The 23,369-nt window shown below is 31.5% G+C and overlaps 1 protein-coding gene across 1 annotated transcript; it reads right to left on the bottom strand.

The window, feature by feature from the left end:
- Positions 1 to 1,209: 1,209 nt before the first annotated feature.
- On the bottom strand, positions 1,210 to 23,256 carry LOC148600128 (uncharacterized). Its single transcript, XM_088559171.1, has 7 exons — positions 23,101 to 23,256; positions 14,712 to 14,864; positions 13,596 to 13,698; positions 11,830 to 11,923; positions 10,442 to 10,508; positions 9,862 to 9,928; positions 1,210 to 9,612 (listed from the first exon to the last, which is right to left on the bottom strand). Exons 1-7 carry the CDS (start codon positions 23,158 to 23,160, stop codon positions 9,152 to 9,154), a joined length of 1,005 nt encoding a protein of 334 aa, XP_088415297.1. The 5' UTR covers positions 23,161 to 23,256; the 3' UTR covers positions 1,210 to 9,151.
- Positions 23,257 to 23,369: the final 113 nt, after the last annotated feature.

Here is a 23,369-nt window from a genome sequence, read left to right as displayed (position 1 = left end):
GGGATTATATCATAAACGGTGCTTGACTAATTAAGTATCAGTCTTTCTAAAAACAAATCAGACAGAAGGTGATTCATGCATGTCAAAATCCCACCGAATTCAATTTTATTTCTTGTTCAGAAATAGTTAATGATCACATAACCAGTCTTCGTTTTTCATTTGGTTGTTGCGCTTTTGAGATAAAAATTGTATAGATTGTACATGAAATTGACACTTTGCAAGAGTTATCGTTCTTGATTTTGTTTGATTTGGTTGATTTTAGTGGGAGATGAATGTATGTTTTTCTCAAAAGTGCAGATCTGAATAAGGAAATAATTATTGTAATGTAAAAAAAATAGCATATGTAAACTGAAAAACCAGTTTGTTTGGTGGGTTTTTCTACACCATGAATCACTTTACAATTGGCATTGTCTGAACTTTATATGGACTGGTACTTAATACATGTAGTACTGTAATATGATATATATTTTGATACAAACAGGAATAAAAAGTAAACGTAAGGATTCACTGTCATATATATTTCGGTCAACTCTATTTGAGCCAACCTGACTAGATGACAGCCTGGTTCCCCTTCCCAGGAACCACGTGATAAAGAATGTGCGGAAGTTTCATTGAACTCAGCAACTTCAGAGGAGTTTTGATTTGAGCGGGCAAGTCCATGTTTTGCATTAGGAAACCCCACAGATCATGCAAAATAAAAAAGAGGTGCACAATGGCTCTATGTAATAAAGAAATGTGGAAGTTTCATCAAGTTCCACTCTACATTTTCAGAGGAGTTTCTGATGGGAATTGGGGCTGATGCACAAAACGACAGACCGGCATCATGATTACTATGTATCTCCCACTTGTAAATATCCCATTTCACATGTTATCTAGTGTGCATCTCAGGTACTTGGGGTCGGGATTTTTGGGAAAAAAATATGAAACCATGTTTTAAAACAGCAAAATAGTGCACTTACCATATGAAGTTAAAATTTCTGATATATGGGGGTCGATTGGTATATGGGACAAGTCGAGCTCCATATATCAGAAAACTTCATATGGAAAGTATAAGTGATAAAAAAAGTGACCATATTTGTTCGGCTGTATCACAAATCAAGGCAGAGAGTATATTTAATAAAAATCTTTATTCAAGTGAAAAAAAAATCCCGACCACCAAGTACCTGTGGATCATATTTGTTTGGCTGTATCACAAATTAAGACAGAGAGTATGTTTAATAAAAATCTTTATTCAAGTAAATAATATTTGATTAAGTACTGAGCCTGCAGCAACTAGATACAACTATCAAATGATTTAGATTTTTTTAACTACAAAATTACAGTGAAACCTCTGTAAACTAAACTCAAAGATTCTGTAGATTTTAAGATGTGCTCCATTTAACTCAGTAACCTAGTAAGCAAGGTGGATCAAAAGATTTTGAAAAGGGGTGAGTAAGTTTCAGAGTTATATTTGCCCATTTTACCCAAATTTTGAACAAAAAGAGAGGGTTAAAATCCCAGAAACACTCCCCTGGTGAAGTCAACTTTCAGTAATATAATGTCCAAATTTAAAACAAGGTCGAGTACATGTACAGTACAACAATGGGGGATATTACAATTTCCACTCACATATGGTGGTTTATTTTCCTTTAAAAACAAAATAAAACAAACAAAAAAAAACCCACAAATTTACTAAAAAAAAATATTCCCAAAAGTTGTACAAATAATTGGGTTAAAGAGGTCGTTTAATTTGGGACCAGTTTAGATAGGTTTCACTGTATAAAACATTTTTGATTGACTCGACCACAGTACAAATGGAATGTTCACTTATCACAAAAACAAAATATTCAAAAAATGAGTAACAACTTAGCAAAATATGATAAAAGCACTTATCTCTCCTGAAATTCGAAAACAATCAATGGCAACTGAAATTTCAGATTAATTCAATTAGGTCTGTAAATTTTACATAACACATTTGGACATACTGTAACAAGAGTATGGGACTCGTGCAGGGAAGCTTCCCTTGCAGTAGCTCAATAGCTGTCTTTACCAGATCCCAGTTATATAAACAAATTATGTATCTTTAATTTTCTACCAGAAATTATTTTTACCAAAACTTTCTAAACATCTCTGCACTGTTATAAAACAATCAACTCTACAAAAACCAATTTCACATTTTGTTTTGTGTTTTGTTTTTTTAGAAGGGAGTTTAAATCTAAAAATATTCCTTTTGCAGGGATGTTAGATTGATCAGTGACAGCAAAATAATGCAACAGTAACAGATTATCAAGCAATTATATGCAAGTCTCTGTAAGAATCAGGCAGTGGGTGAAACATAGTATGAAAAAAAAAACATCATTCTGACAGTTTGACCATTTGCATCATCAGAATCAAGTAAAAATAGACAAGATTTTCTATACCATTTTGGTTAACTGAATAATAATTTCATTAATGCATTGAAAATGATTGTTTCAAGGGCAGATGCCAAAAACCTCATTTTCTAACATTCTATTGAAAAATATCTGAAAAAATCCAGAGATGCAGAGATCAAATAATTTGTCTTTTCAAACAGAGAAAGCATCCTTGAATGAAATAATAATGTTAGATAGGTGAGTTGTTGAGTTGCACGTTTCTGCGATTTTTCTCATTTTGCCTGATTCTTACAAAAACTAACATATAACTGTTTCAATAGACAGATTTGAAAATCCACATTGTGATTCTGAATGGAGATTTTTTTTACAACTGAATACTGTAATAAAAAATATGAAAATGGCACATTCTATCAAGGGATAATGAACAACACTTGCTAAATTATAATATAAATAAATACATGTTGTCAGAACCTTAAACTAAACAGGAAGAAATAGAAGCACCAAAATGTAAGACTACACAAAATGAACACAAAATGCTGATGAATAAAAAAAAAACATGAGTTTTCAACAGATGCTTCACATTTTGTTGGGAATTTCAATTTGTGGTGTGACCACACCGTGAAAATTTTAAAAATCTGGATGTGACATGAACAATCATCATTCCAAAGTATTTATTTGTGGTTTGACACCCCACAAAAAAATCAAACTTTGCCAATAGTCTTTCCATAGTGCACTTCAACTCCTGTTTTGCCATTTCCACCCTCCAATGAAAAGTACATCTAAAGCTTTAAAATACTGTTGGAGTCAACATTCCCTATCCGATGTTCAAATGACAGAGGAAGAAAGATTCACAGAAAAACATTCATGTGAAATTTATGTGACTTGAACTCCACAGAAAATTCACAAAAATTTAACATATATTTCATGAGATTTTTTCACATGAAATTCAAAACACATGATTTTCAAGTGAAATTCACATGACAGCTAAATTCACATGAATTTCACTGAACAATTCTGTCATAAATTCTTTCAGTCATTTCTATTGTAATGAAGGTCACTGCAAGCTAATTTTGTAAATCTCAAACTTTCTTTTTGCTATAAAGAGTGAAAATGGAAAAATATTAACCAAGTTAAAATGTAAAAGAATATTCCATGCAAAAATACAGTTCTTAAAATCTTCATACATTTGCCTTACATCTCTTTGTATTCTTTAAGTAGCAGTCTGTAAAATCAGACAGGAGGTGATTCATGCATGTCTAAAACCAACAAAATTCAGTCTTATTTCTTGTTCAGTAACCATTATAGATCACATAACCAGTCTTAATTTTTTTTAAATTTTTGGGTTGCAATTTAGAGAAAAAAATTAAATAGATTGTAAATGAAATTAGCACTTTGCAAGAGTTATTGTTCTTGATTTGGTTTGATTTGGTTGATTTGAGTGGGAGGTTAAAGTGTAGTTTTCTTTAAGTACAGATCTAAATACAGAAAGGACTATTGTCACATAAAAATAGCATATGTAGACGGAAAAAGCATCGTTTGTTCCATGTGTTTTTCTACACCAAGAATCACCCAACCACAGGAAGAGTCCGAATTTTATATGGACTGACACTTAGAAGAAATGAAAATAACCTCAAAATGATGAAGTGAAAACACTTTCTTCATATGATTTAACCTGTATAACCCTAGATTACCACATAATTATGTTTCTTTAACAAAGTGGAACATACTGTCTTTACATTAAAAAGCAATTTTTTACAGCATAACATAATCATCAAAAGCATTAAGTGTCAGTCTGTGTAAGAATCAGGCAGTGGGTAAAAACAAGGTATGAAAAAACACATCATTTTGATAATGTAATTTGACTATCTCCACAATCAAAATCAAGGAAAAAAGACAAAATTTTCCATATCATGCTGGACCACTGAATTACAATTTCACTGAAATGTACTGAAAATGAACATTTCAAGTTCAGATAACTCTGTCATAAAACTGATTTTTCTAAGATTCTATTGAAAAATTTCTGAGCAAAGCCAATGATGCAGAGATCAAATAATAGTCTTTTCAAATAGAGAGATTATCCTTGAGTGATATTTATTATATAGTCAGATTGGCTAGATTTTGACATGCATGTTTCTGATTTTTCCCATTTTGCCTCATTCTTGCAAACACATACACTTAACAACTAATTACTGTAATCCAATTTATTTTTAGTATACTTATTTTTCCAGATTTAGAATGTCAATTTTACTGCCATTCATTCCCCTAAAATATGGGTATATGTTATGGAGCAATTCAGAAATTCTATAACAATGTTGCACCGTTGCGGCATACTCCTAAAATACATCTTAACCAATCGGGAGCGGCATGAAAAATAGCAATCCCAAAATGCCATACGGTTTCTGAATCAGTACATTTCATACCTAAAGGCCTGTTTACATGATCAAAGCTTTCCATCAAAATCTCTGTCAAAGTTATCACGACAGTTTTTTAACAGTGTATCAAAAACTTTTAGTGGAATAGAATTCTAACCTATTTTTAATTGACTTGGACGGACTTTGTGGAATTTTGGTCGATCAATATGAATTTTTTCGGAATGACAATAAGAAACAAACAGCAGTTGCTTGATTTCTTTCCAGTCCATATGATAGATTTCAATTACTAATCTTTGACTGTGTAAACAGATAACTTTGACAAAGTTCTTATTGAAGTCTTCGTCAAAAAACTTTGAAAAAAATTTGATGACAAACTTTGATCATGTAAACAGACCTTAACACTCTCACCTTTATCAAAGATGTATTCTATAATAAAAAAAATTTTTGCAGTTATTATTTTTTTTTTGCATTTTTTTCATGTTCCTTAAGGAGGTAGACCTAGTGCAAGGGACACAACTCTTAAAAATCATTGGAACGTTTGTATTCATTTTACATCAATGTCATGTAAGCATCAAAGTAACTTAGATTAATTTCATCCTGTGTCAAATGAAAGCTTGATAGCCTTTGGTGAAATTGAATATGATACAAACATATCACTGACTTCATAAGTTATGTCTCCTTAAATCAGCAAAAATAACTTAACCCTAAAAAATAAATTGGTTTACAATGTATTTCTTTTTTTTCTAAATTTGACAGCTTTCAACTCCTAAGGTCTATAGCTCTGGTCAATATTTGTACATTGGAAACTATTGTGGGCATTTAATATTGTATTGCTAACTTAAAATGATCACTCCAAAGCACATTATTTCAAAATATGGTAGTAATATGTCTTTTTTCCACAATAATTTCTGAAGTTTGCTGATATTTTTTCTTATAAAACAACTACATCCATAGAAAGCCTAATATGATGACAATACATACTGTATATAATAAAATAGCAAACACATGGTTTTGTTTACAATTTTGTAATTTTAATTTGATTACCTGTAGCGAGGCATTTCAGAAATTTTACTTTTTTTTCATAGAAAAAAAAACAATGTCTAAATTTACCGCTTAAATCTCACAATTTACTTTTTTTGGAAAAGATAAGCTGACAAGTGATTACTGAAAAAAACGAGAAAAAAAATCCATTTCACAAAAATCAAAATGTCTTATTTAAAGATTAAAGATTTATCCTGAATATATGTTATTTACACAAAAAAATACCAAAAAAAAAACCCCAAAAATTGAAGGTTGTAGACCTTGGGTAAGGAAAATAATTCCTGAAATCAGTGATATGTTTGTATCATATTCAATTTCACCAAAGCCTTCAAGCTTTCATTTGAAACAGAGTGAAATCAATCCAAGTTACTTTGATGCTTACATAAGATTGATATAAGAAGCCTGAATACAAACATTCAGTGAATTGTAAGAGTTGTGTCCCTTACCGTAGGTCTACCTCCTTAAAGAACAATGTTATAAAAAAAAAAATACACAAAAAAAAAACATGAATCTTATGTAGTATGTAATTACATAATATTTTGCATGGAATGGACAGTTTTCTGTATCACTACTAAAAAATGGAATGTTCAGGACATCATCAAAAGATGAAATGATTGCCTCTATAAATACAACTTCTTGAATATGTAAATTATTTCACATTTTCTATAATTGAATGAACAACAATAAACTATATAGCAGTAACAATGAAAAGCACCTACAGATAAAACTTGTGAATATCTATAAATAAATCACAGTTGGTTACCAAAGAGGTAAAAATAAGTTACATAACAATAATATATGTAATTAGAACAGGTTTTGTTTTAGGACAACCTTTTGTCAAAATGGAAGTTACCTCCCTTTGGGTTTGTAAAACAACCAAACCAAATACCAGACTTACTAAAACAGACCAATCAAAATAGGCCAGAGATCCGGACTTATCTGGTGAAAATTCATTCGATCTGGCAGAAAATTTTGATTTTTTTAGTTACTCATATGGGAGAAAAGTGGACAAAGTGCAAAATTGGGAACTGGTCTGCTGACCTCAAACAACATTTCAATGGGTCTGCTAAAATACAAATTACTTCCTCCTTGACTAATAGGATTTTAAGTTAAAATAGAACATGAAAAAAATAATGTTTTCATAAACACAATTCTTTAAAGCAGCCCAAATTGTTTTACAATAAAGCCTACTGGAATTTTTCTGAAAAGTTGGGAAGCATCCATATACATATGTAACTGAATATTTGAATATCACAATACAAAGTGCAAGGCACATGAATTCTAAACACAAATCACTTATATTCCTGTACATATACAGTATTTTATACATGGAGGATTTGAAATCAGAAAAACCTTTTAACACATATGTGATACAATAAACTAAGAAAATACATGTTCTAGGAATCATTAGCACTGAATTTTACGGTTATACTACATATGTTTTTTGAGTTTTAAACTCATGGATTTCTTGAATTATATATATCTAGTACAAAAGTCATTGAAAGTATTGGGAATTAATGCCATTTTATTTGGTGGTTTCAGTTTAACATAAAGTTGGTGCCCCACAAAAACGTATTTAAAAGTTTGAATAATGTGTCTGATCCCTTGATCATTTGATAAACAATGAACTAAATAAAGTATCACAATATTATATTACCATAATGTGTTTGTAAAGTTTGTCTCTAAGATATCGATCGGTCAAATTTAGTTAAAATGCACTATGGGAAATGGTTGGAAAATTTTCAAGCATTTTATCCCTAGATCAGAATTAAAAAAATATCTGCTTCACAGATGCTTCAGGATATATTTTGTTCTTTCTGCCATTCATGGCCAGATTCTTACATAGAATGTTACTTAAATGCTGTAATGCATCTTGTACACAGCCAAATGTGCCACATATGATAATAATATGGTGCTCAAATCATATGGTAATCATATGAAAATCATAGGATATCTAAGATATGATAGTAATATGATTATCATATGATTCTCATATGTTAATTTTTGCTCGAAAAACATATGATTATAATATGATAATCATGGAATTATCATATGTATAGCAAATCATATGATTATCATATGGTGCTTGATTCATATGATAATCATATGGTTTAAACCATATGATTCTCATGTGTGGCACATTTGCCCATGTAACTGCAATATACAATCAAAAACCTAAGTACATAATAATTTGGGTACAGCTAGGCAGTTTGCTGTAATTCAAATTATTGTAAAAAAAAAAGAAAATAAATATGGAATGTATTTGTACATAACAATTGTTTTGACAAAGTAAATTTTGATTTTAAGTCTGAAATCTGAAACTATGCCTCCAAGAGTGAGGCCATTTAAGTTAATTTCTTGACTCGGACCATTTTTCATGAAAACCAATAAGAGAGGGTGATACTTTTTCATTACCATAAAAAATGATAAGGGAGCTTTTTCACATACTGTGAGAGTACTTTTATCGATGGGTACCAATTTCCTTTGTTTATAGATTTTTGAATTCATGGATTTGACAATTCCAAAAGACAAACAAGTCGGAAATGTCCTTTTTATAAGGAACCAAATTTTGTGGTTTGCCAAATCAATACAAACTACAACTATTGGTACCCCATAAACAACAGAGATATTTACACAGTTATGGATACCATTGACAAAAATAATATATTTTTCTGTTGTTTTCTTACTGAATTCTCCTTCAATTTAAAGATCAATGATGTCACAATTTAAAATTACATTGTTTCATTGATGTCAAAGGTTATTCGGAGACAAATCTGGGGTCATTCGGAGCAAAATGACAAGCATGAATTCATTTATAACACCTTCACAGTTGTTTTTATCCAGAAAAAATGATTAAGGTAGTTTTTTGTTTTTGTTTTTTATTATTAAATTTTATTGATGTATTCATGAAATGGGTAATGAGAAAAACAAAAAAGATAATAAGGAGTCTGAGAACCAAGAAGTTATCTTGTTGGCCTTAGCTTATAGATGGTGCATGCGAAGCATTTTAAAGAAGTAAAGGCCATTCCTAGGAAAAAATGTATGGGGGTGGACAGCAATTTTAAAAAGTTGTATATGGGTGGGGTTACTTCAAAGCATAGATAGTAATACATTGCTATGAAAATTTCATTTTAACTCTATGGGTGGTGGGGTAAAATAAAATGTGCCGTCCAATCCTCCCATACACTCCTGGAATAGCCCTAAATAGGTGGGTGGGTCAACATCAAAATGAGGTATTTCAGAATATCCCTGCAATTTCAGAAACTGAAAGAACTGAAATTATATCTGAAGGAAAAAAATTACCCTAAAATTATAATTGTTTTTCACAATTGAACCCTTTTATGCATTTTTCTTGGAAAGCTGCAAAACATTCAACAATTCAATCCATCATAATGTTGTACTCTCATCCTCTTCATTTATATAAACATATTCATTAGAAAGAAATGGAATACTGTATCTTCTTTTTTTAAGGTCACTCTCTCCATTGCATGGTGGAATATTTTCATTTTGAGTTGACACAGAAATTTTTCTGTCAAATTTTCCAGAATCTTTCAAATCCTTCATTGCAATTTGTTCCTCGACATTAGGGCAACAAATACACATCCCACTGTCTGCATCTGATTCTGAACAGGATATATAGCTACCATCAACATCTTCATCGATATTGGAAGAGTTGTCTCCCTCCATGGAACTCTTCAGTGAAGAAGGTACATGTGGTATAGGGAATTTCTCCAGAATGTTTGGTGATGTTATAAGACTATATCTGTCCCAGCTCTGAGTAGAAACTGTACTAATCATACTTTGTCTTATCCTCTCAAACCTTGACAACCCACGAGTCTGGCAGAAATCTATTAAAACAGAAAGTATACATTTTAAGCAGTCCTAAAGCATTAAGCTATACTTAAACCACAGTGACTAAAACATGTGTAACATATGCAGACAGTCGTCCGATTTTCAAAGGTTAAAAATACATTTAGCCTAATAGAAAGGGACTTCAAAAAGAGTCTGGTTAAGCAGGTTTTCAGTTTATTCAGGATTTGGTTTAGACAGGTTTCAGTGTATAAAACTATCATAGTATTCTCATGGTAACATCATACCATTAATTATCTCTTTCTCTTGTAGCTCTAATTCTTTCAGCTCATGTTTCTTGTGTGCCAATATTTCCTGTCAAAAATAATAGTAAAAATATTAATAGCCCTTTCCCTTGTAACCATTTTCACTCTAGTTAATGTAAAAAAGAGAAAAATGGGGTGTTGCAAGAAGTTCCAGCAAAAAAGGGGAATTCCAGAGTAGTCCACAAAAAAGTGGGTGTCATGCTGTTACATGTATTTACTCATTTTTATTACATTATTCAAATAATTAACATAATTTTTTTAAGTATGGGGGGAGTTTCTGACCACTGGAAAAACATCTGGTTCCGCCATTGTAGAATATGACAAATACTAATTAAAAAAAAAACTAGTAAATACCTATATCAGTTGACCAAAAGTCAGAGTTTTAAAGATTTAATGCTTTAAACTACTGTTCTGCCTTTCCTTAATTAATAGTTAAATATAAGTACAGAAAACAATCAAAGGTTAAAATTGGACTGGACTACAAAGGTAGCAATGACGGAAGCATTTTTTTGAAATTTTAGCAGTAATAAACAGAGTTTGGGAAATTGCAAAATTTACTTACTTTAAGTCTAAAAATTCTATCATGCAGTTCAACCTTTCTACAACAATCCTCAAACATAACAACTATTCTGAAATTTATAAAAAATAATAATATTATAATATAATAATGTCGTGAAATGGCTTGAAGTTAAACATAAATAAAAATAATGAAAAGCCACGTTTAAAATTTAAAAAGGAACTACATAAAAGTCAAATACAAATAAAACATAAAAAATATAAAGAATATGGGACAAAATTGGGCCTTACAGCCTCAGGGGCAAAAAGTATTGAAAAGAAGGCTGACAACTGCCAGTGAACTTTATATAACTATGGGACAAAATTGGGCCTTACAGCCTCAGGGGCAAAAAGTATTGAAAAGAAGGCTGACAACTGCCAGTGAACTTTATATAACGCTACAGTACAATAAAACTGATAGTCAGCGTAAGCTGAAAATAATTGTCCGTTTGTTGTTTTGTGGTGTGTGTGTGTATGTGTGTGAATTAACATACATGTAAATTTGTGTAAGTTTTGACATGAATGTTTTATATGTAACAATCTTCACCTGATTTTTTATAATGTGTGCATAAAATAGACATGAATGTTTTAAGAGATTCTTACAATGTGTTGTTTTACTGTTCCTTTATAGATAGATTTAAGGAGGTAGACCTAGGGTAAGGGACATAACTCATGAAATCAGTGATATGTTTGCATTATATTCAATTTCACCAAAGCTTCTCAAGCTTTCATTTGAAGCAGAATAAAATGAATCCAAGTTAATTTGATGCTTACATAAGTTTGATGTTAAATGCTGAATACAAACGTTCCAATTATTTTTAAGAGTTGTGTCCCTTACACAAGGTCTACCTCTTTAAGGCAGTTTTGAAGGCGAAATAAACAAGAACACAGTGAGCCCAATAGGTCCAGATGTCGCTCTGACGAGACAGAAAAAAACTGACATTTCATGTTTGGAGGCAACATCACAGATGATTTAAGGGGGTACCTAACATCTTCTCTAAAATTTATTTGGCTTGTTTAAATTTCTAGAAACTTTATTCCATGTTTTACTTTGATAAAAGAAGCAAAATATAAAATTCTCAAGAAATTTCAACCACATGTTTCATGGGAATATTTTCAATGAATATAAAGTAGTTTTATCAAAAAAACTTTTGATCACTAAGATGCTTTGAGTTTGGTATCAGAATGTCACAAAATAAAACATTTTGGTGATTCTTACAGAGTTATTTCCTTTAGGTGTTGTGCACTCCTTCAGGTAACATTTTCATTTAAAATTACTATATAATTGATATTTTTCGAACAGTAAGAACAATGATGCCACTACCACCACCAACAACACCCACAATCCATTTAGGACTGCAACATTTTTGCAGTAGAAAAGCAACGTTACCGTACCTGATCATATTTCCACATTTCTTGATGACAGCAACAAGTTCTTTGTGAGATTTCCCATCAACAGTTTCTCCATTTACAGAAAGAATAACATCACCTTAGAAAAAAATTAAATGTTATTTCAGAACATTTGAAATCTGAAATTTTATTTTTTCAATACAAGTATAACCAAGTTTAACATAATTTATACACGTATAATGCTTTCTGACATCGACTTTTTGTGGTGGTGTAACAAAATCTCGCTCACATTTCCCTCTTCTTTTTCATCATGTACTGTGATGATTGAAGCAGTGTAGTACAAGTATTTTTTGCTGTTTTCACAGTGGACAAAAAAGCCTGAACAATATATAAAGAATGAAAATTGTTATTTTTTCACCATCAAGAACTAATCACTTTTCAAAATCTAGGTTAAAAGAATGCTACAATTTAGCAACAACTCTTCCAAACTTTTATGAATTACAATACCAGTGTAATTATGCACATCTTAACCTCATAACAATACATTCTATTATTTATTAGAGCAATTCATCTAGAGCTGTCAGAGGAGATACATCTAGTAATCAAATTTATTGTGAAATACTTGCTTTAATTTTGATTTAGAAATTATTTACTCTTGCTAATATTTGCTTGTAGAATTACATTTGAATTATAAGTTCAGTTCAGAAATAACCCTAAAAAGATGCATAATTTTTTTCAGTATTTGCAAAATCAAATTAGTGGAAAAATTTCTTAAATTCAATACCTGGCATCCCCAATATGTTATATATATGTAAAAATAGGTTTTTACATAAAAGAAAACTTTAGGATGAAAAAAAATTATTATTAGTGTCTTTTACAGAAAATATACATGTACCGGTAGTAACTTTAACCAAAAAACTTCCCACAAGTCCTGCATTTTATGTTGGAGATTCTAAATTTATCATTGATTTTGTGGGAGTCAGATATGGATGAACAATTACCAAATCCTTCCATAACTTACTAGTAATTAAGGGACAATTACATGTAAAACCCATGAATATGATTATCTGACAAATTCTGTGCCAATTAGCAACTGCATATATTAGCAATCTGTCAAATGAGGACTTGTAAATTATGGTTACTTAATTCAAATTTGGCAACTCATTTGAACTGTTGCTTTCGTAATTTTTGGTCAAGATTTTATTTTTTGGATCGTTGTCTGCTGGTAATTTTCTTCCATCTAAGAGTAATCAAGGGAACCAAGGTTATAGCGGTAATCAAAAGAATTTAATCCAGGGACAAAGACCAGACATGGAAAACAGACATACACAACAAAGAACATAAAGTAACTAAAATCATACATACAAAGTAACAAAAGTAAATGAGCAACTCGGACTCCACTAAAAACTGGGAGCATGGACCAGGTGCACCGGTAGGGTAAGCGTAAGAATTATGACACTTTTGCCAATCTAATTAAAAACCAATCTAGCATTGCTCCAGTGTTCTACATTATGACATAACGAAAAACTGGGAGCAATGCGAGAGTGACTTTTAATAAGATTGAATTTTTTCAAAACTTTTCTACCTCTGCAATACTCTACACATATAACCCTAGCTTCGTAATTCAGAAGGAGCATGCTATATAAATAACTCTTAATAATAAATAAGTTATCTCCCTTTTTAAACTCTCCTCATACCAGCCATATTGGCTGATTCCTGTGTATATTACCACCCATAATTTACTACTCCACATAAATGCCATGCAAGTAGAACCTGTAATTTTTTCAACTTAGTTTCCTCCCCTTATTTACCTCTCCTCATACCAGCCATATAGGCTGGACCAGTAATCTCAATATAGTCAACGTATGTCATAATCTCTATTTCACCAGTCTTCTTATGTTTGATCCCATAGGACTGAAAAAGAGTAAAAAAATACATCAAATAGCAACTCACATCTATTAACATATAACCATTTATTAGTTTGATTCTATACAACTCATAGGTGTGTTCCATTGATCTATAATTTTATAAACTCTTGAAGAAATATAGTGGAAAACAAAGTAAAACTAAAGAATGCTATCCTGTATCATTTTTATGAGGAAGAGAAATGATCAAAATCCCTTGAAGAATTTTTGAGATATAGTGCAAAACTACAATAATTTAATTTTATTGTTTTTGTCTCATCTGGGTTATTTTCCATAAACTAACTTGGTAGTGTGGCATAATTAACATTGATTGGTCTGCAGTTCTTGTAAATTGGCATCATTAACATTGATTAGTCTGCAGTTCAAATAATTCCAAACTAAATAAGGTTTTGATGAAGAGGAAAATCCTATTTTTGGCTTTAATCGATTAGAAATTAAATTCTAAGGATTGTTTTTAATTTTTTACCAGGTTATGCCCCAAAGTTGGCTATTTTTGCATAACTTTGTAAAAAATTAAAAACAATCCTTTATGTGTGGACAGATCATGTTTATCTTAAGTTAAATAATGCATATAAAAAATGGATAAACCACACAAAAGTTAACATTAGCAAAAGAAATGGCTATTTAAAGTGTAAAACTGTCTTCAGAAATCTTCAAACTTCTAAAATCACAAGGAAGTAAATGTTATTCTCCTTGACCACTACCCACTATTCCCTGGTATTTCTCTGAAAGAGAAGTTACTTCTCTTGTTTTTTTTTCTCAAGTAGGTTAAGCTCTGCTATTTCAATTTCATATCACAGCTGACTGTTAAAATATTGGATGTTCAAGTTTTGTTGCCTGCATACTACTCTAGAACGTTACATTTACCGATAAATTTTCATCAAATGTTTGTTTCCGTTGTAATGGCTGCAAATGTATGTACCAATATTTGAAAGTCAGTATGTCTGTTCTAAAGCTTTGAAGTCTATTAGGTAATAGTCTGCTCTCTTTTTCTAATCATACCTGTATAGTAAATCCCCATGAGTCATTGACTTTCTTCAGAACCAAGGTTCGTCGTTTTACGTTATCGTTTGGATGACTCTTTATGGATCGTTCTGGCTCTAAATGCTCTAATTCTGCACCTATGGAACTACTTGATGGTATCATTTGGAATTTCTGAAAATTAATACAAATATAAAGTAACATTATTTTGAAAACTTTATTCCTTCAAATGGAATTTCTCATTGAAAAACTTGCAACATGTTACAGCTAAACGTAGATGTAATATGGTATGAATCACAGCTTTTCCTACCTGAAAATTTGCGAACATCCTTTGAATGAAAAAGATCAAGATGTTGCACCCTAGATCATGCTAAGAATACCCCCCACTAAACCATTTCAGTCAAATCTGGGAAAGGGAGACACTGTTTGGTGGATTCGTCATGCAGAAGCAATATATATGTATCAAATAGCTAAGCATTCCTTTCAATAGAAGATGAAAATTTCCATCCTTAAAAAAAAACTATAAAGTTGACCATTAAACAGGAAGTAGACAAAAGGAGTGAAAAAACTGAAAAATGGAGACACGGTACCAGTAATCACGAGAAAGCAAAAATACCAGTAGAAGCTGAGAAATCTGTTATGAAAAAAGTGTTACAGATGGATTGACAGAAGGAACAAGGTGATTGCAATTGGTATAAAAACAGTCAAGTCTAGTCTATTCATGATTGGACCTTTCTCCAAGCAAGTGATACAAAATAATGTGCTTCTGTTTTACATGACAAAAGGAGCTTCTCAGTATTAACTCAAGCCATCATTAAAAAATAATTATAAAGATATACCTGTATATATAAATTGGTGTGATTAAGCTGCATGTGGAATAAAGTAGAATTACTAATATCCCTTACACTAAACACAATTTTCAAGTTTGAGTTTCAGGTAACAATTATTATACATGTATATAGAAGGAAACAGGAAAATAATTCTTTGAAATGATAAAATACAGAAAGATTTGTTACAGGCATGTATCAAGGATTATTTAGATTTTACCATATTTCAGTCATCTTGGAAGGAAATTGAAATAGAAATAACTGCATCTAGGGAAGTAAAATGAAATAGATAATACTATAAGCAAAATGAAATATAAATGACTGCAAAATGAAATAGAAATGACTGCAAAATGAAGTAGAATTGACTGCAAAATGAAATTGAAATGACAGCAAAATGAAATAGAAATTCTGCAAAATGAAGCAGTATTTAATGCAAAAAGAAATTGGTGTATCTTGGAAGAAAAATGAAAAGGGTATAACTGCAAAAAAAAAAAATAGAATTTACTGCAAAATGAAGTAGAAATGACTGCAAAATGAAATACAATTGACTGCAAAATAAAATAGAAATGACTGCAAAATGAAATACAATTGACTGCAAAATAAAATAGAAATGAATCCAAAATGAAATAGGAATGACTGCAAAATGAAATAGAATTGACTGCAAAATGAAATAGAAATGACTGCAAAATCAAATAGAATTGACTGCAAAATCAAATAGAATTGACTGCAAAATCAATAGAAATGAATGCAAAATCAAATAGGAATGACTGCAAAATGAAATAGAATTGACTGCAAAATGAAATAGAAATGACTGCAAAATGAAGTAGGAATGACTGCAAAATGAAAGAGAATTGACTGCAAAATGAAATAGAAATGACTGTAAAATGAAATAGAAATGACTGCAAAATGAAATAGAGATGACTGCAAAATGAAATAGAAATGACTGTAAAATGAAATAGAGATGACTGCAAAATGAAGTAGAAATAACATCAAATGAAACAGAAATTACAGAACCATAAATAGTTACAGAAAAAATAAAACAGTATAAAACCTTTATACCTGTTTCATGATCCACAGAGTCAATAATGTACAAATTACATATATTACATATTTAAAGGGAAAGAGGAAAATAGTTCTTTTAAATAATATTTTAAACACAGTGATGATTTTGTATATGGTAATGACCCACATTACTTAAATAAGTACATTAAGTGTTAATTGCACAATAGAGGGATTAATTACTAAATAAACTCTTTAATCTAATTATTGTGTAAGTGCTTGTCACAATAGCTTTAATTATAATCTGACAACAAATCAGTGTAAATATGAATTTTACATGAATGTGTATTGTGTTTATTAACAAAATATCAAAATTGTAAAATGTTCCCAGGTGTTCAAGTGACAAAGAAATCATGGAATTAATAAAAATAAAATGAGTCTTCTTGCCCTTTGCCAACTGCCCTAACCTGTAGAATCACTTGTTTTGAAAATAACTCTCTTTTAAGTACCATTCCACACAAAGTTCAGGCACTACCAATGGTAAAGTGATTGATGGTGTAGAAAAAACCCACCAAACAATGCAAATGGTCCTTTTTCAGTCTGCATATGTTATATTTTCACATAACGATAATTATTTCTGTATTCATATCTGCACTTTTGAAAAACAAATCATACATTTATATCCCACTAAAGTCAACAGAATCAAACAAAATCAAGAACAATAACTCTTGCAAAGTGCCAATTTCATGTACAATCTATATAACTTTTATCTTAAAAGCGCAACAACCAAATGAAAAACTATAACTTCAGTAACTGTTTCCAAACCAGAAATAAAATTGAATTTGAGGGTTTTTGACATGCATGAATCACCTCCTGTCTGATTTTTATAAAGACTGCTACTTAATTATTTTTCTTTAAGAAGTATTCACAGTCTCAAAATAAAATGTTAACATCATCAAACATAAAAAAAATATAAATCAAGACTGTATGTACTCATATATGACATACAAGTACTACATATATGTGGATATCACAGCCAAGAAAAGCGTGAGAAAAGATGACAGAGTGACTGACTTACTGATAAAGTAAGAACTGAGAGTAATGTAGCTCTGGTCAAGTGCAGGACTAAAACTATCTTGAATGAAACCAAGCAGAAGCTTATGATTAGCAAGTCATGTATTTCTTAATCCAAAATACTTTTTCATACATATCCTTCAGTAGGCCACATAGAAACTGCATTCAAAAATAAAAGTGCAAATGAAAGTTGCCCACTGGAGATACAAATGTATTAACACTTAAAATTTGGTTATGTGCTACTACAGAAAACTAAAGCACATGTATGTGTAGGAAAATTTCCGCCATAATTCTTACAATATAACCACATATACACATGTACATGTAGCAAATCCCAGGAAATGAACAATGGAAGAGTTGTTTTTAGGACATGAAAAGTGTATTTGAATAATTGCATTGATTACATTGAGATATGATGAATCGTCACTTGCATGGTTATAAGAAGGAACCAAACTTCAGCAAAAAGGAGACAGTTGAAGTGTTCAACCCCTCTAAAATTTGAAAAAAAAGATATACATGCATATTATTTGCATTGATATCTTGATTTTCATAAAAATGTGTGCGTTGCCCTGCTCTACAATTAATTTTCTTTACATGTATGTTCTCCCTGACCTAAGATATATTGGATTGATCCCTGAACTCTGTAATAATTTCTTCAGGAAATAATTTCCATGTCTTAGAACACATAAACAGAGTAATTGATGTGAACAGCATTGATTATTCCTATTGTAGCCAGATCATTTACGGTAAATATCCCAGACACCCACTTCAGTTCACTAGCAGTTCACAAACTTGGAGTGACATTGATTTACCAACAGCTTACCAAGTTCTCCATTGGTACAGAACAATGGCATACACGTAACTAAGGCAAAATTGATGAGAAAGCATCCATTAACAGGAAAACTAGAAATATTGAAATATTTCCAAGGACAATTCCCCTTGAAATGGAGTTGATAGTAAACTATATTTGGATTATTTCCCTTTGCAAGCATTGGAAAATTATACTCCGTCATGCACAACTTCCTATTAAATTCCCTTTCAAGAGTGGTTCAATAGGAGTTGGGTTCATGAGGTTTTAACAAGTAAAACATTTTAGCTATATAATTTCCCTTTTGAGTCCTCTCACAATGATTTTATTTTCATAATTCTGGTGTTCAATATTCTTGTAAAATATAATCCAATTCAATTGAGAGTTTGAAGAGGAGTTGCACAAACAAGATATGGAGATTTTGTAGACTGACAAACACACAGATAGGTTGATTCCAATAGCCCAATTTTCATTTTTGGGGGAATAAAATCCATGGAACTGTAATAAATGCATACAAAGACTAATAACTCTCAAAAGGTAAGAAACCACTCAAAAAGTTGGGAGTTCTTCACATCCATCAAGACCCCCCAAAAAAATCCTAAAAGGTAGATATGGGGCAATACCCAATTATTTTTTGCTCTATGGATTTTTCAAAATTTCTTTTAAGGAGGTCTTTTGATTATCTTCTATTAGATGCACTTTGAAATTCTACATCTCTCCAAGATAAACACATATATATTTTGGTAACATTCAAATTCTTGAAAAATGAAAAAAAAAAAATATAATTTTTCTTTTTAAATGGTAAATAAGAGTATTTCTCAAATATTCTTCATACTCCTTTTAAAAAAAAAGTGATACCATTGAACATTTTTCTTTAACTGAAATATCCCATTCATTGCAATGTTCTTGTATAAGAACATTTTTACAGGGACCAACCTGGTTTATTCTTGAAAGGCCAGAAAAAAAATGTCTGTTTCTAACTACCCTAAACACGTGCACCTACCCTTCATATTTTATGGCCATTTTGGCTCAAGCACTATTAAAGTTTATATTTTTTTCCCATTAACTCAATGTAGAATGTTTTTGAGAAAAAAAACCTCCCTACGTAACTACCTAACTGGTAGCAGGAAACTGCCTTATTCCTTGTAACAGAATAGGAGTACATTGTACTTATTTCTTTTAACCTTATGCCTTGATGACAAATAAATTTGCATCTTATGTGCTTAATTTCAATTAATTGATTGATTTCAGTATCAAATTTAAGCCTGTCGATTGTGACCAAATGATCACTAAAACTTTTAAAGAAGCCTAATTTGCATTTTATTGTCAACTGTAAAAAGGTTGAGCTGGTTTTAAACTGTATAACTTTTTTTACTCCTGTGACTTTGTCAACCTAACACATACAATATTATACTGTTTTGGCACATAACCAGACCAAGACTCAAGTGTTTACTAAATAAATTTATGTTAATATTATTCTATATCAGTACAATTATACAATTCAAAATAAACATTTAAGTACAATTCTTTGTAAGAATCATACAAAATGGGAACAATCAGAGACATTCATGTCAAAAACCCATCATTCTGAAAATATATTTTCACTCTTGAAGGAAGTCTCCTCTATCTGGACATTTGGAAAATTTTCCCTTTACTGTTCAAAATAGGAGTTTTTAACTCTAAGAGTTATCTGCCCTTGACACTGTTTGATTACAGTGCATTTCAATGAAATTATAGTTCATTTTGCTGAAAGGATACTGCAAATCTTGCCTACGTACAAAAATGTCCAATGATTCTAAATAAAGGTACAAGTTGTCAATTCACACTGTCTTAGTTGTTGGTTTTTTCATTCAGTTTCACTCACTGCCTGATTCTTACAATGCCTAACACTTAATCTGCCTATCAATAAAATTTTTATCTCAATTTTACCAATAGACTACTGTGTACACACAGCTCTTTTGATGATATAATTAAAATATGTAATTAATCGCGTATTAAGAGTGATTCAGAGAATTTGGGGTTGACAAGGTTATCCAATTGAAATCTATATCGTAATTAACAACCAAAATAATGTCATTTGGTTACCAAAATGTTGTATTAATTAATACAACCATTCAATTCATTTATTTTCCTATAGATCATCATCTAAAGTACTGTTAAGGTCTACAGTGTTAAATGGAAAAAAGAACAAATATGGTAAAGTGCAACAAATGCACAGGTCTGTGAAATCTTAAATCCAAAATAGTTAACACATAAAAGGTCTTCAACAAGACTGAAAAGTCAACACACCTTTTAATTAGTCCCTGAAGGACCCGGACATGAAAAGTACAGTACAGCTCGCAGCATAGTCTGATAAATACCTGACATCTATCAGACTATGCTGCAAGCTGTACTGTACCAGTAATAAAATTCACAGTAACAGTAATTTAATGAGACCTTAACCACCCTCATAAACATAAGGTCAAAAATGAACTATAATGTTCAACAAATGACTAATTACTGATCATGCTATGGACAGATTCAGAAGTCTTTAAAAAGGAGGGGGTCCAAACCAGAGTTAATGTTTGTGTGAAAAGCAAGTAGAATTCAAATTAGATGAAAGAGTAATCAAGGGAACCAAGGTTATAGCGGTAATCAAAAGAATGTAATCCAGGGACAAAGACCAGACATGGAAAACAGATATATACGACAAAGAACATAAAGTAACTAAAATCATACATACAAAGTAACAAAAGCAAATGAGCAACTCGGACTCCACTAAAAACTGGGAGCATGGACCAGGTGCACCAGTAGGGTAAGCATCCTCTGCTTTTCTACAAATACCCGCCGAGTTGCTCATAAAAAGTCAAGTCCGGGGTAGACAAACGAGGGAAGGAAAACTATGACCTGTTGAATAAATCAGTTTTCATGGTGCTGATGGATACACCATAACGATCCATGAGTTCATGATAATGACCATAAAACTTCTGTAGTGATGACTTCAATCTTGTAGCAACATAACCCTGTTCCAGAAGCCTATTTGTTAGAGTTCTAGCATGATACAAAAAGTCTGCATAGTTTTAGCAAGCTCTGGCATAACGTATGAATTGTGACATGAACACTCCATACACAGGAGCCAAAGGGATGTTGCCACAGATGAAAGGAAAGTTGATAATTCTGAATGAAAAAGTCATCACGTTTGTTGTAAAGTTTGGTCAATGAAAGGTTTAGAACAAATATAGATTTATGGCTACAGGTCTACCAAATTAACTAGAAAAAAAAATGTAAATAAAGCTGCGGCTTGGAAAGATGAACCAGTCTGATGCATTTTTGTACCATGATCAATATATAACATCCACTTTTTAACGGTAGATAAAATAGACATTGTCATAGTATTGTTCAAAGCATTTCAGTACTTTTTGAACAATGGAACAGAATTGTTTGTACTAGTTCTACAGGCCAAAACATTAAATGTGCTAGTTTACAATAAGCAAACAGCCTGCACTTCGGCATGTACATTTTTTGTAATTACACAGGGACACATTTATCTGCCAGTGAGCCAAGCAAGTCATCACATTTCTTCTTTACATAATTTGCCGAAAACAATACAGATTACCAATTTCAAAGACCTTTGACGACCTACACTTACATGTACATGTAGCCTTCCACACTAATAAGATAAGTAATTTAGCAACAGACAAAATGAAAGTATTAAGTCTGAACTTGAGGGTCAAACATAGGACATAAATTTATCATGTACATCTTGCATTACCTGATAAATGGTCAATATTGCAGAAATCCTTATGATTTCATTGACGGCTTTCATTGGAAAAATACAAAAAAATTGGTAAACCTTGAAAATGGTCTTGTATAATATATAAAAAAAATGCTCACCCTCCAAATTTTGTTGTGTGCGGCATGCTCTACTGTTTCATCTACCACCCAACTGACAAACTTACATGTACTGGAGGATCAATAAGTTTACTGAAGGGTTTAATGTTGGCTACATTTTCAATGAGGTAGATGGACTGCTAAGGTGGGGAAATTTTAGGTGTAGTTTCCTTTCAGATGCAATAGATTAAATACTACAGTTCATAAGCTGTGCTTGTGGAGTACTCCTATTACTCTGTTGGTAGAGCATTGGTTGACAATGCCAGAGGTTTTAGGTTCAAAGTTGTGAATTTCACCAAGTAAACAGTACTCAACTGTTTCCATAATACCTGCAGGTATAGCTGGTATGGTAATGAAGTCAGTTTTCCAATCTTCTTATTGCTCTATCACGCTAATTAAAGGTTGTATAAAACAGCAGAAGTACATGTGCATATAAAGTAATTCTAATTCATGTACCTGGGGCTGGGTTGTTGAGCACTATATATTGTGTATATGTCAATCTTTAGACATTCACATGAATTTATAGTTTTCTTTTCATACTTTTTAATGGGAGCTTGATCTCCTGAGCATGAGGCCAGGAAACAACATACATCATTACATGTAGTAAAATGGAATATCTGATCCACCCATAATGCCATATACATCATCATAACAATAGTCAGGATGAACTCCCTAAACAGGACAATAATTGGAATTATGATCCCTTAAACAGGAGGACAGAAGGAAACCTATGTAAATAAGTTCATGTCTCTTGGTTCACTAGCCATTTAGAAGTCGATAAAGAGGGAAAAAACAACAAGATGTTACCAAATTTTGATAACTGGAGACACACCTTTTTGTCTTGCTTATGACTCCCCTGAGAAATCGTCTCCATAGTATTCGCCCATATCATTCAAGTGCGGCTGTCATCCCTCAGTTCGTCCTGGAGACGGAAAATCTTTAGGAGGCGGTGGAGCTGGATGTACCTGTCAACTTTCAACCTGACACTGCCGCTTATTACATTAACAAAAATAATGTTTATTTAAAGATAATCAAGATATTTCAATGGATGGAATAACTAACCATTCAAAAAGTATTTTGAATTATTTATTTAGGAGAAAA

This window comes from Perna viridis, chromosome 13 (genome assembly GCF_037379345.1).
Source record: "Perna viridis isolate PV_CMFRI_1.1 ecotype Kerala chromosome 13, ASM3737934v1, whole genome shotgun sequence".
NCBI classification, from domain to species: Eukaryota; Metazoa; Mollusca; class Bivalvia; order Mytilida; family Mytilidae; genus Perna; species Perna viridis.
The sequence above is the reverse complement of the archived record's forward strand: the minus strand, read 5'-3'. Positions and strand labels throughout refer to the sequence as shown.

Excerpts from the sequence above, each read along its gene's own strand:
- LOC148600128 (XM_088559171.1), bottom strand. The coding sequence starts at position 23,160 with ATGATATGGGCGAATACTATGGAGACGATTTCTCAGGGGAGTCATAAG. Across the intron at positions 10,509-11,829 it reads AAATGTGGAAATATGATCAG|AATAGTTGTTATGTTTGAGG; the intron begins GTACGGTAACGT and ends TATAAATTTCAG. Across the intron at positions 9,929-10,441 it reads ATAGAATTTTTAGACTTAAA|GAAATATTGGCACACAAGAA; the intron begins GTAAGTAAATTT and ends TATTTTTGACAG.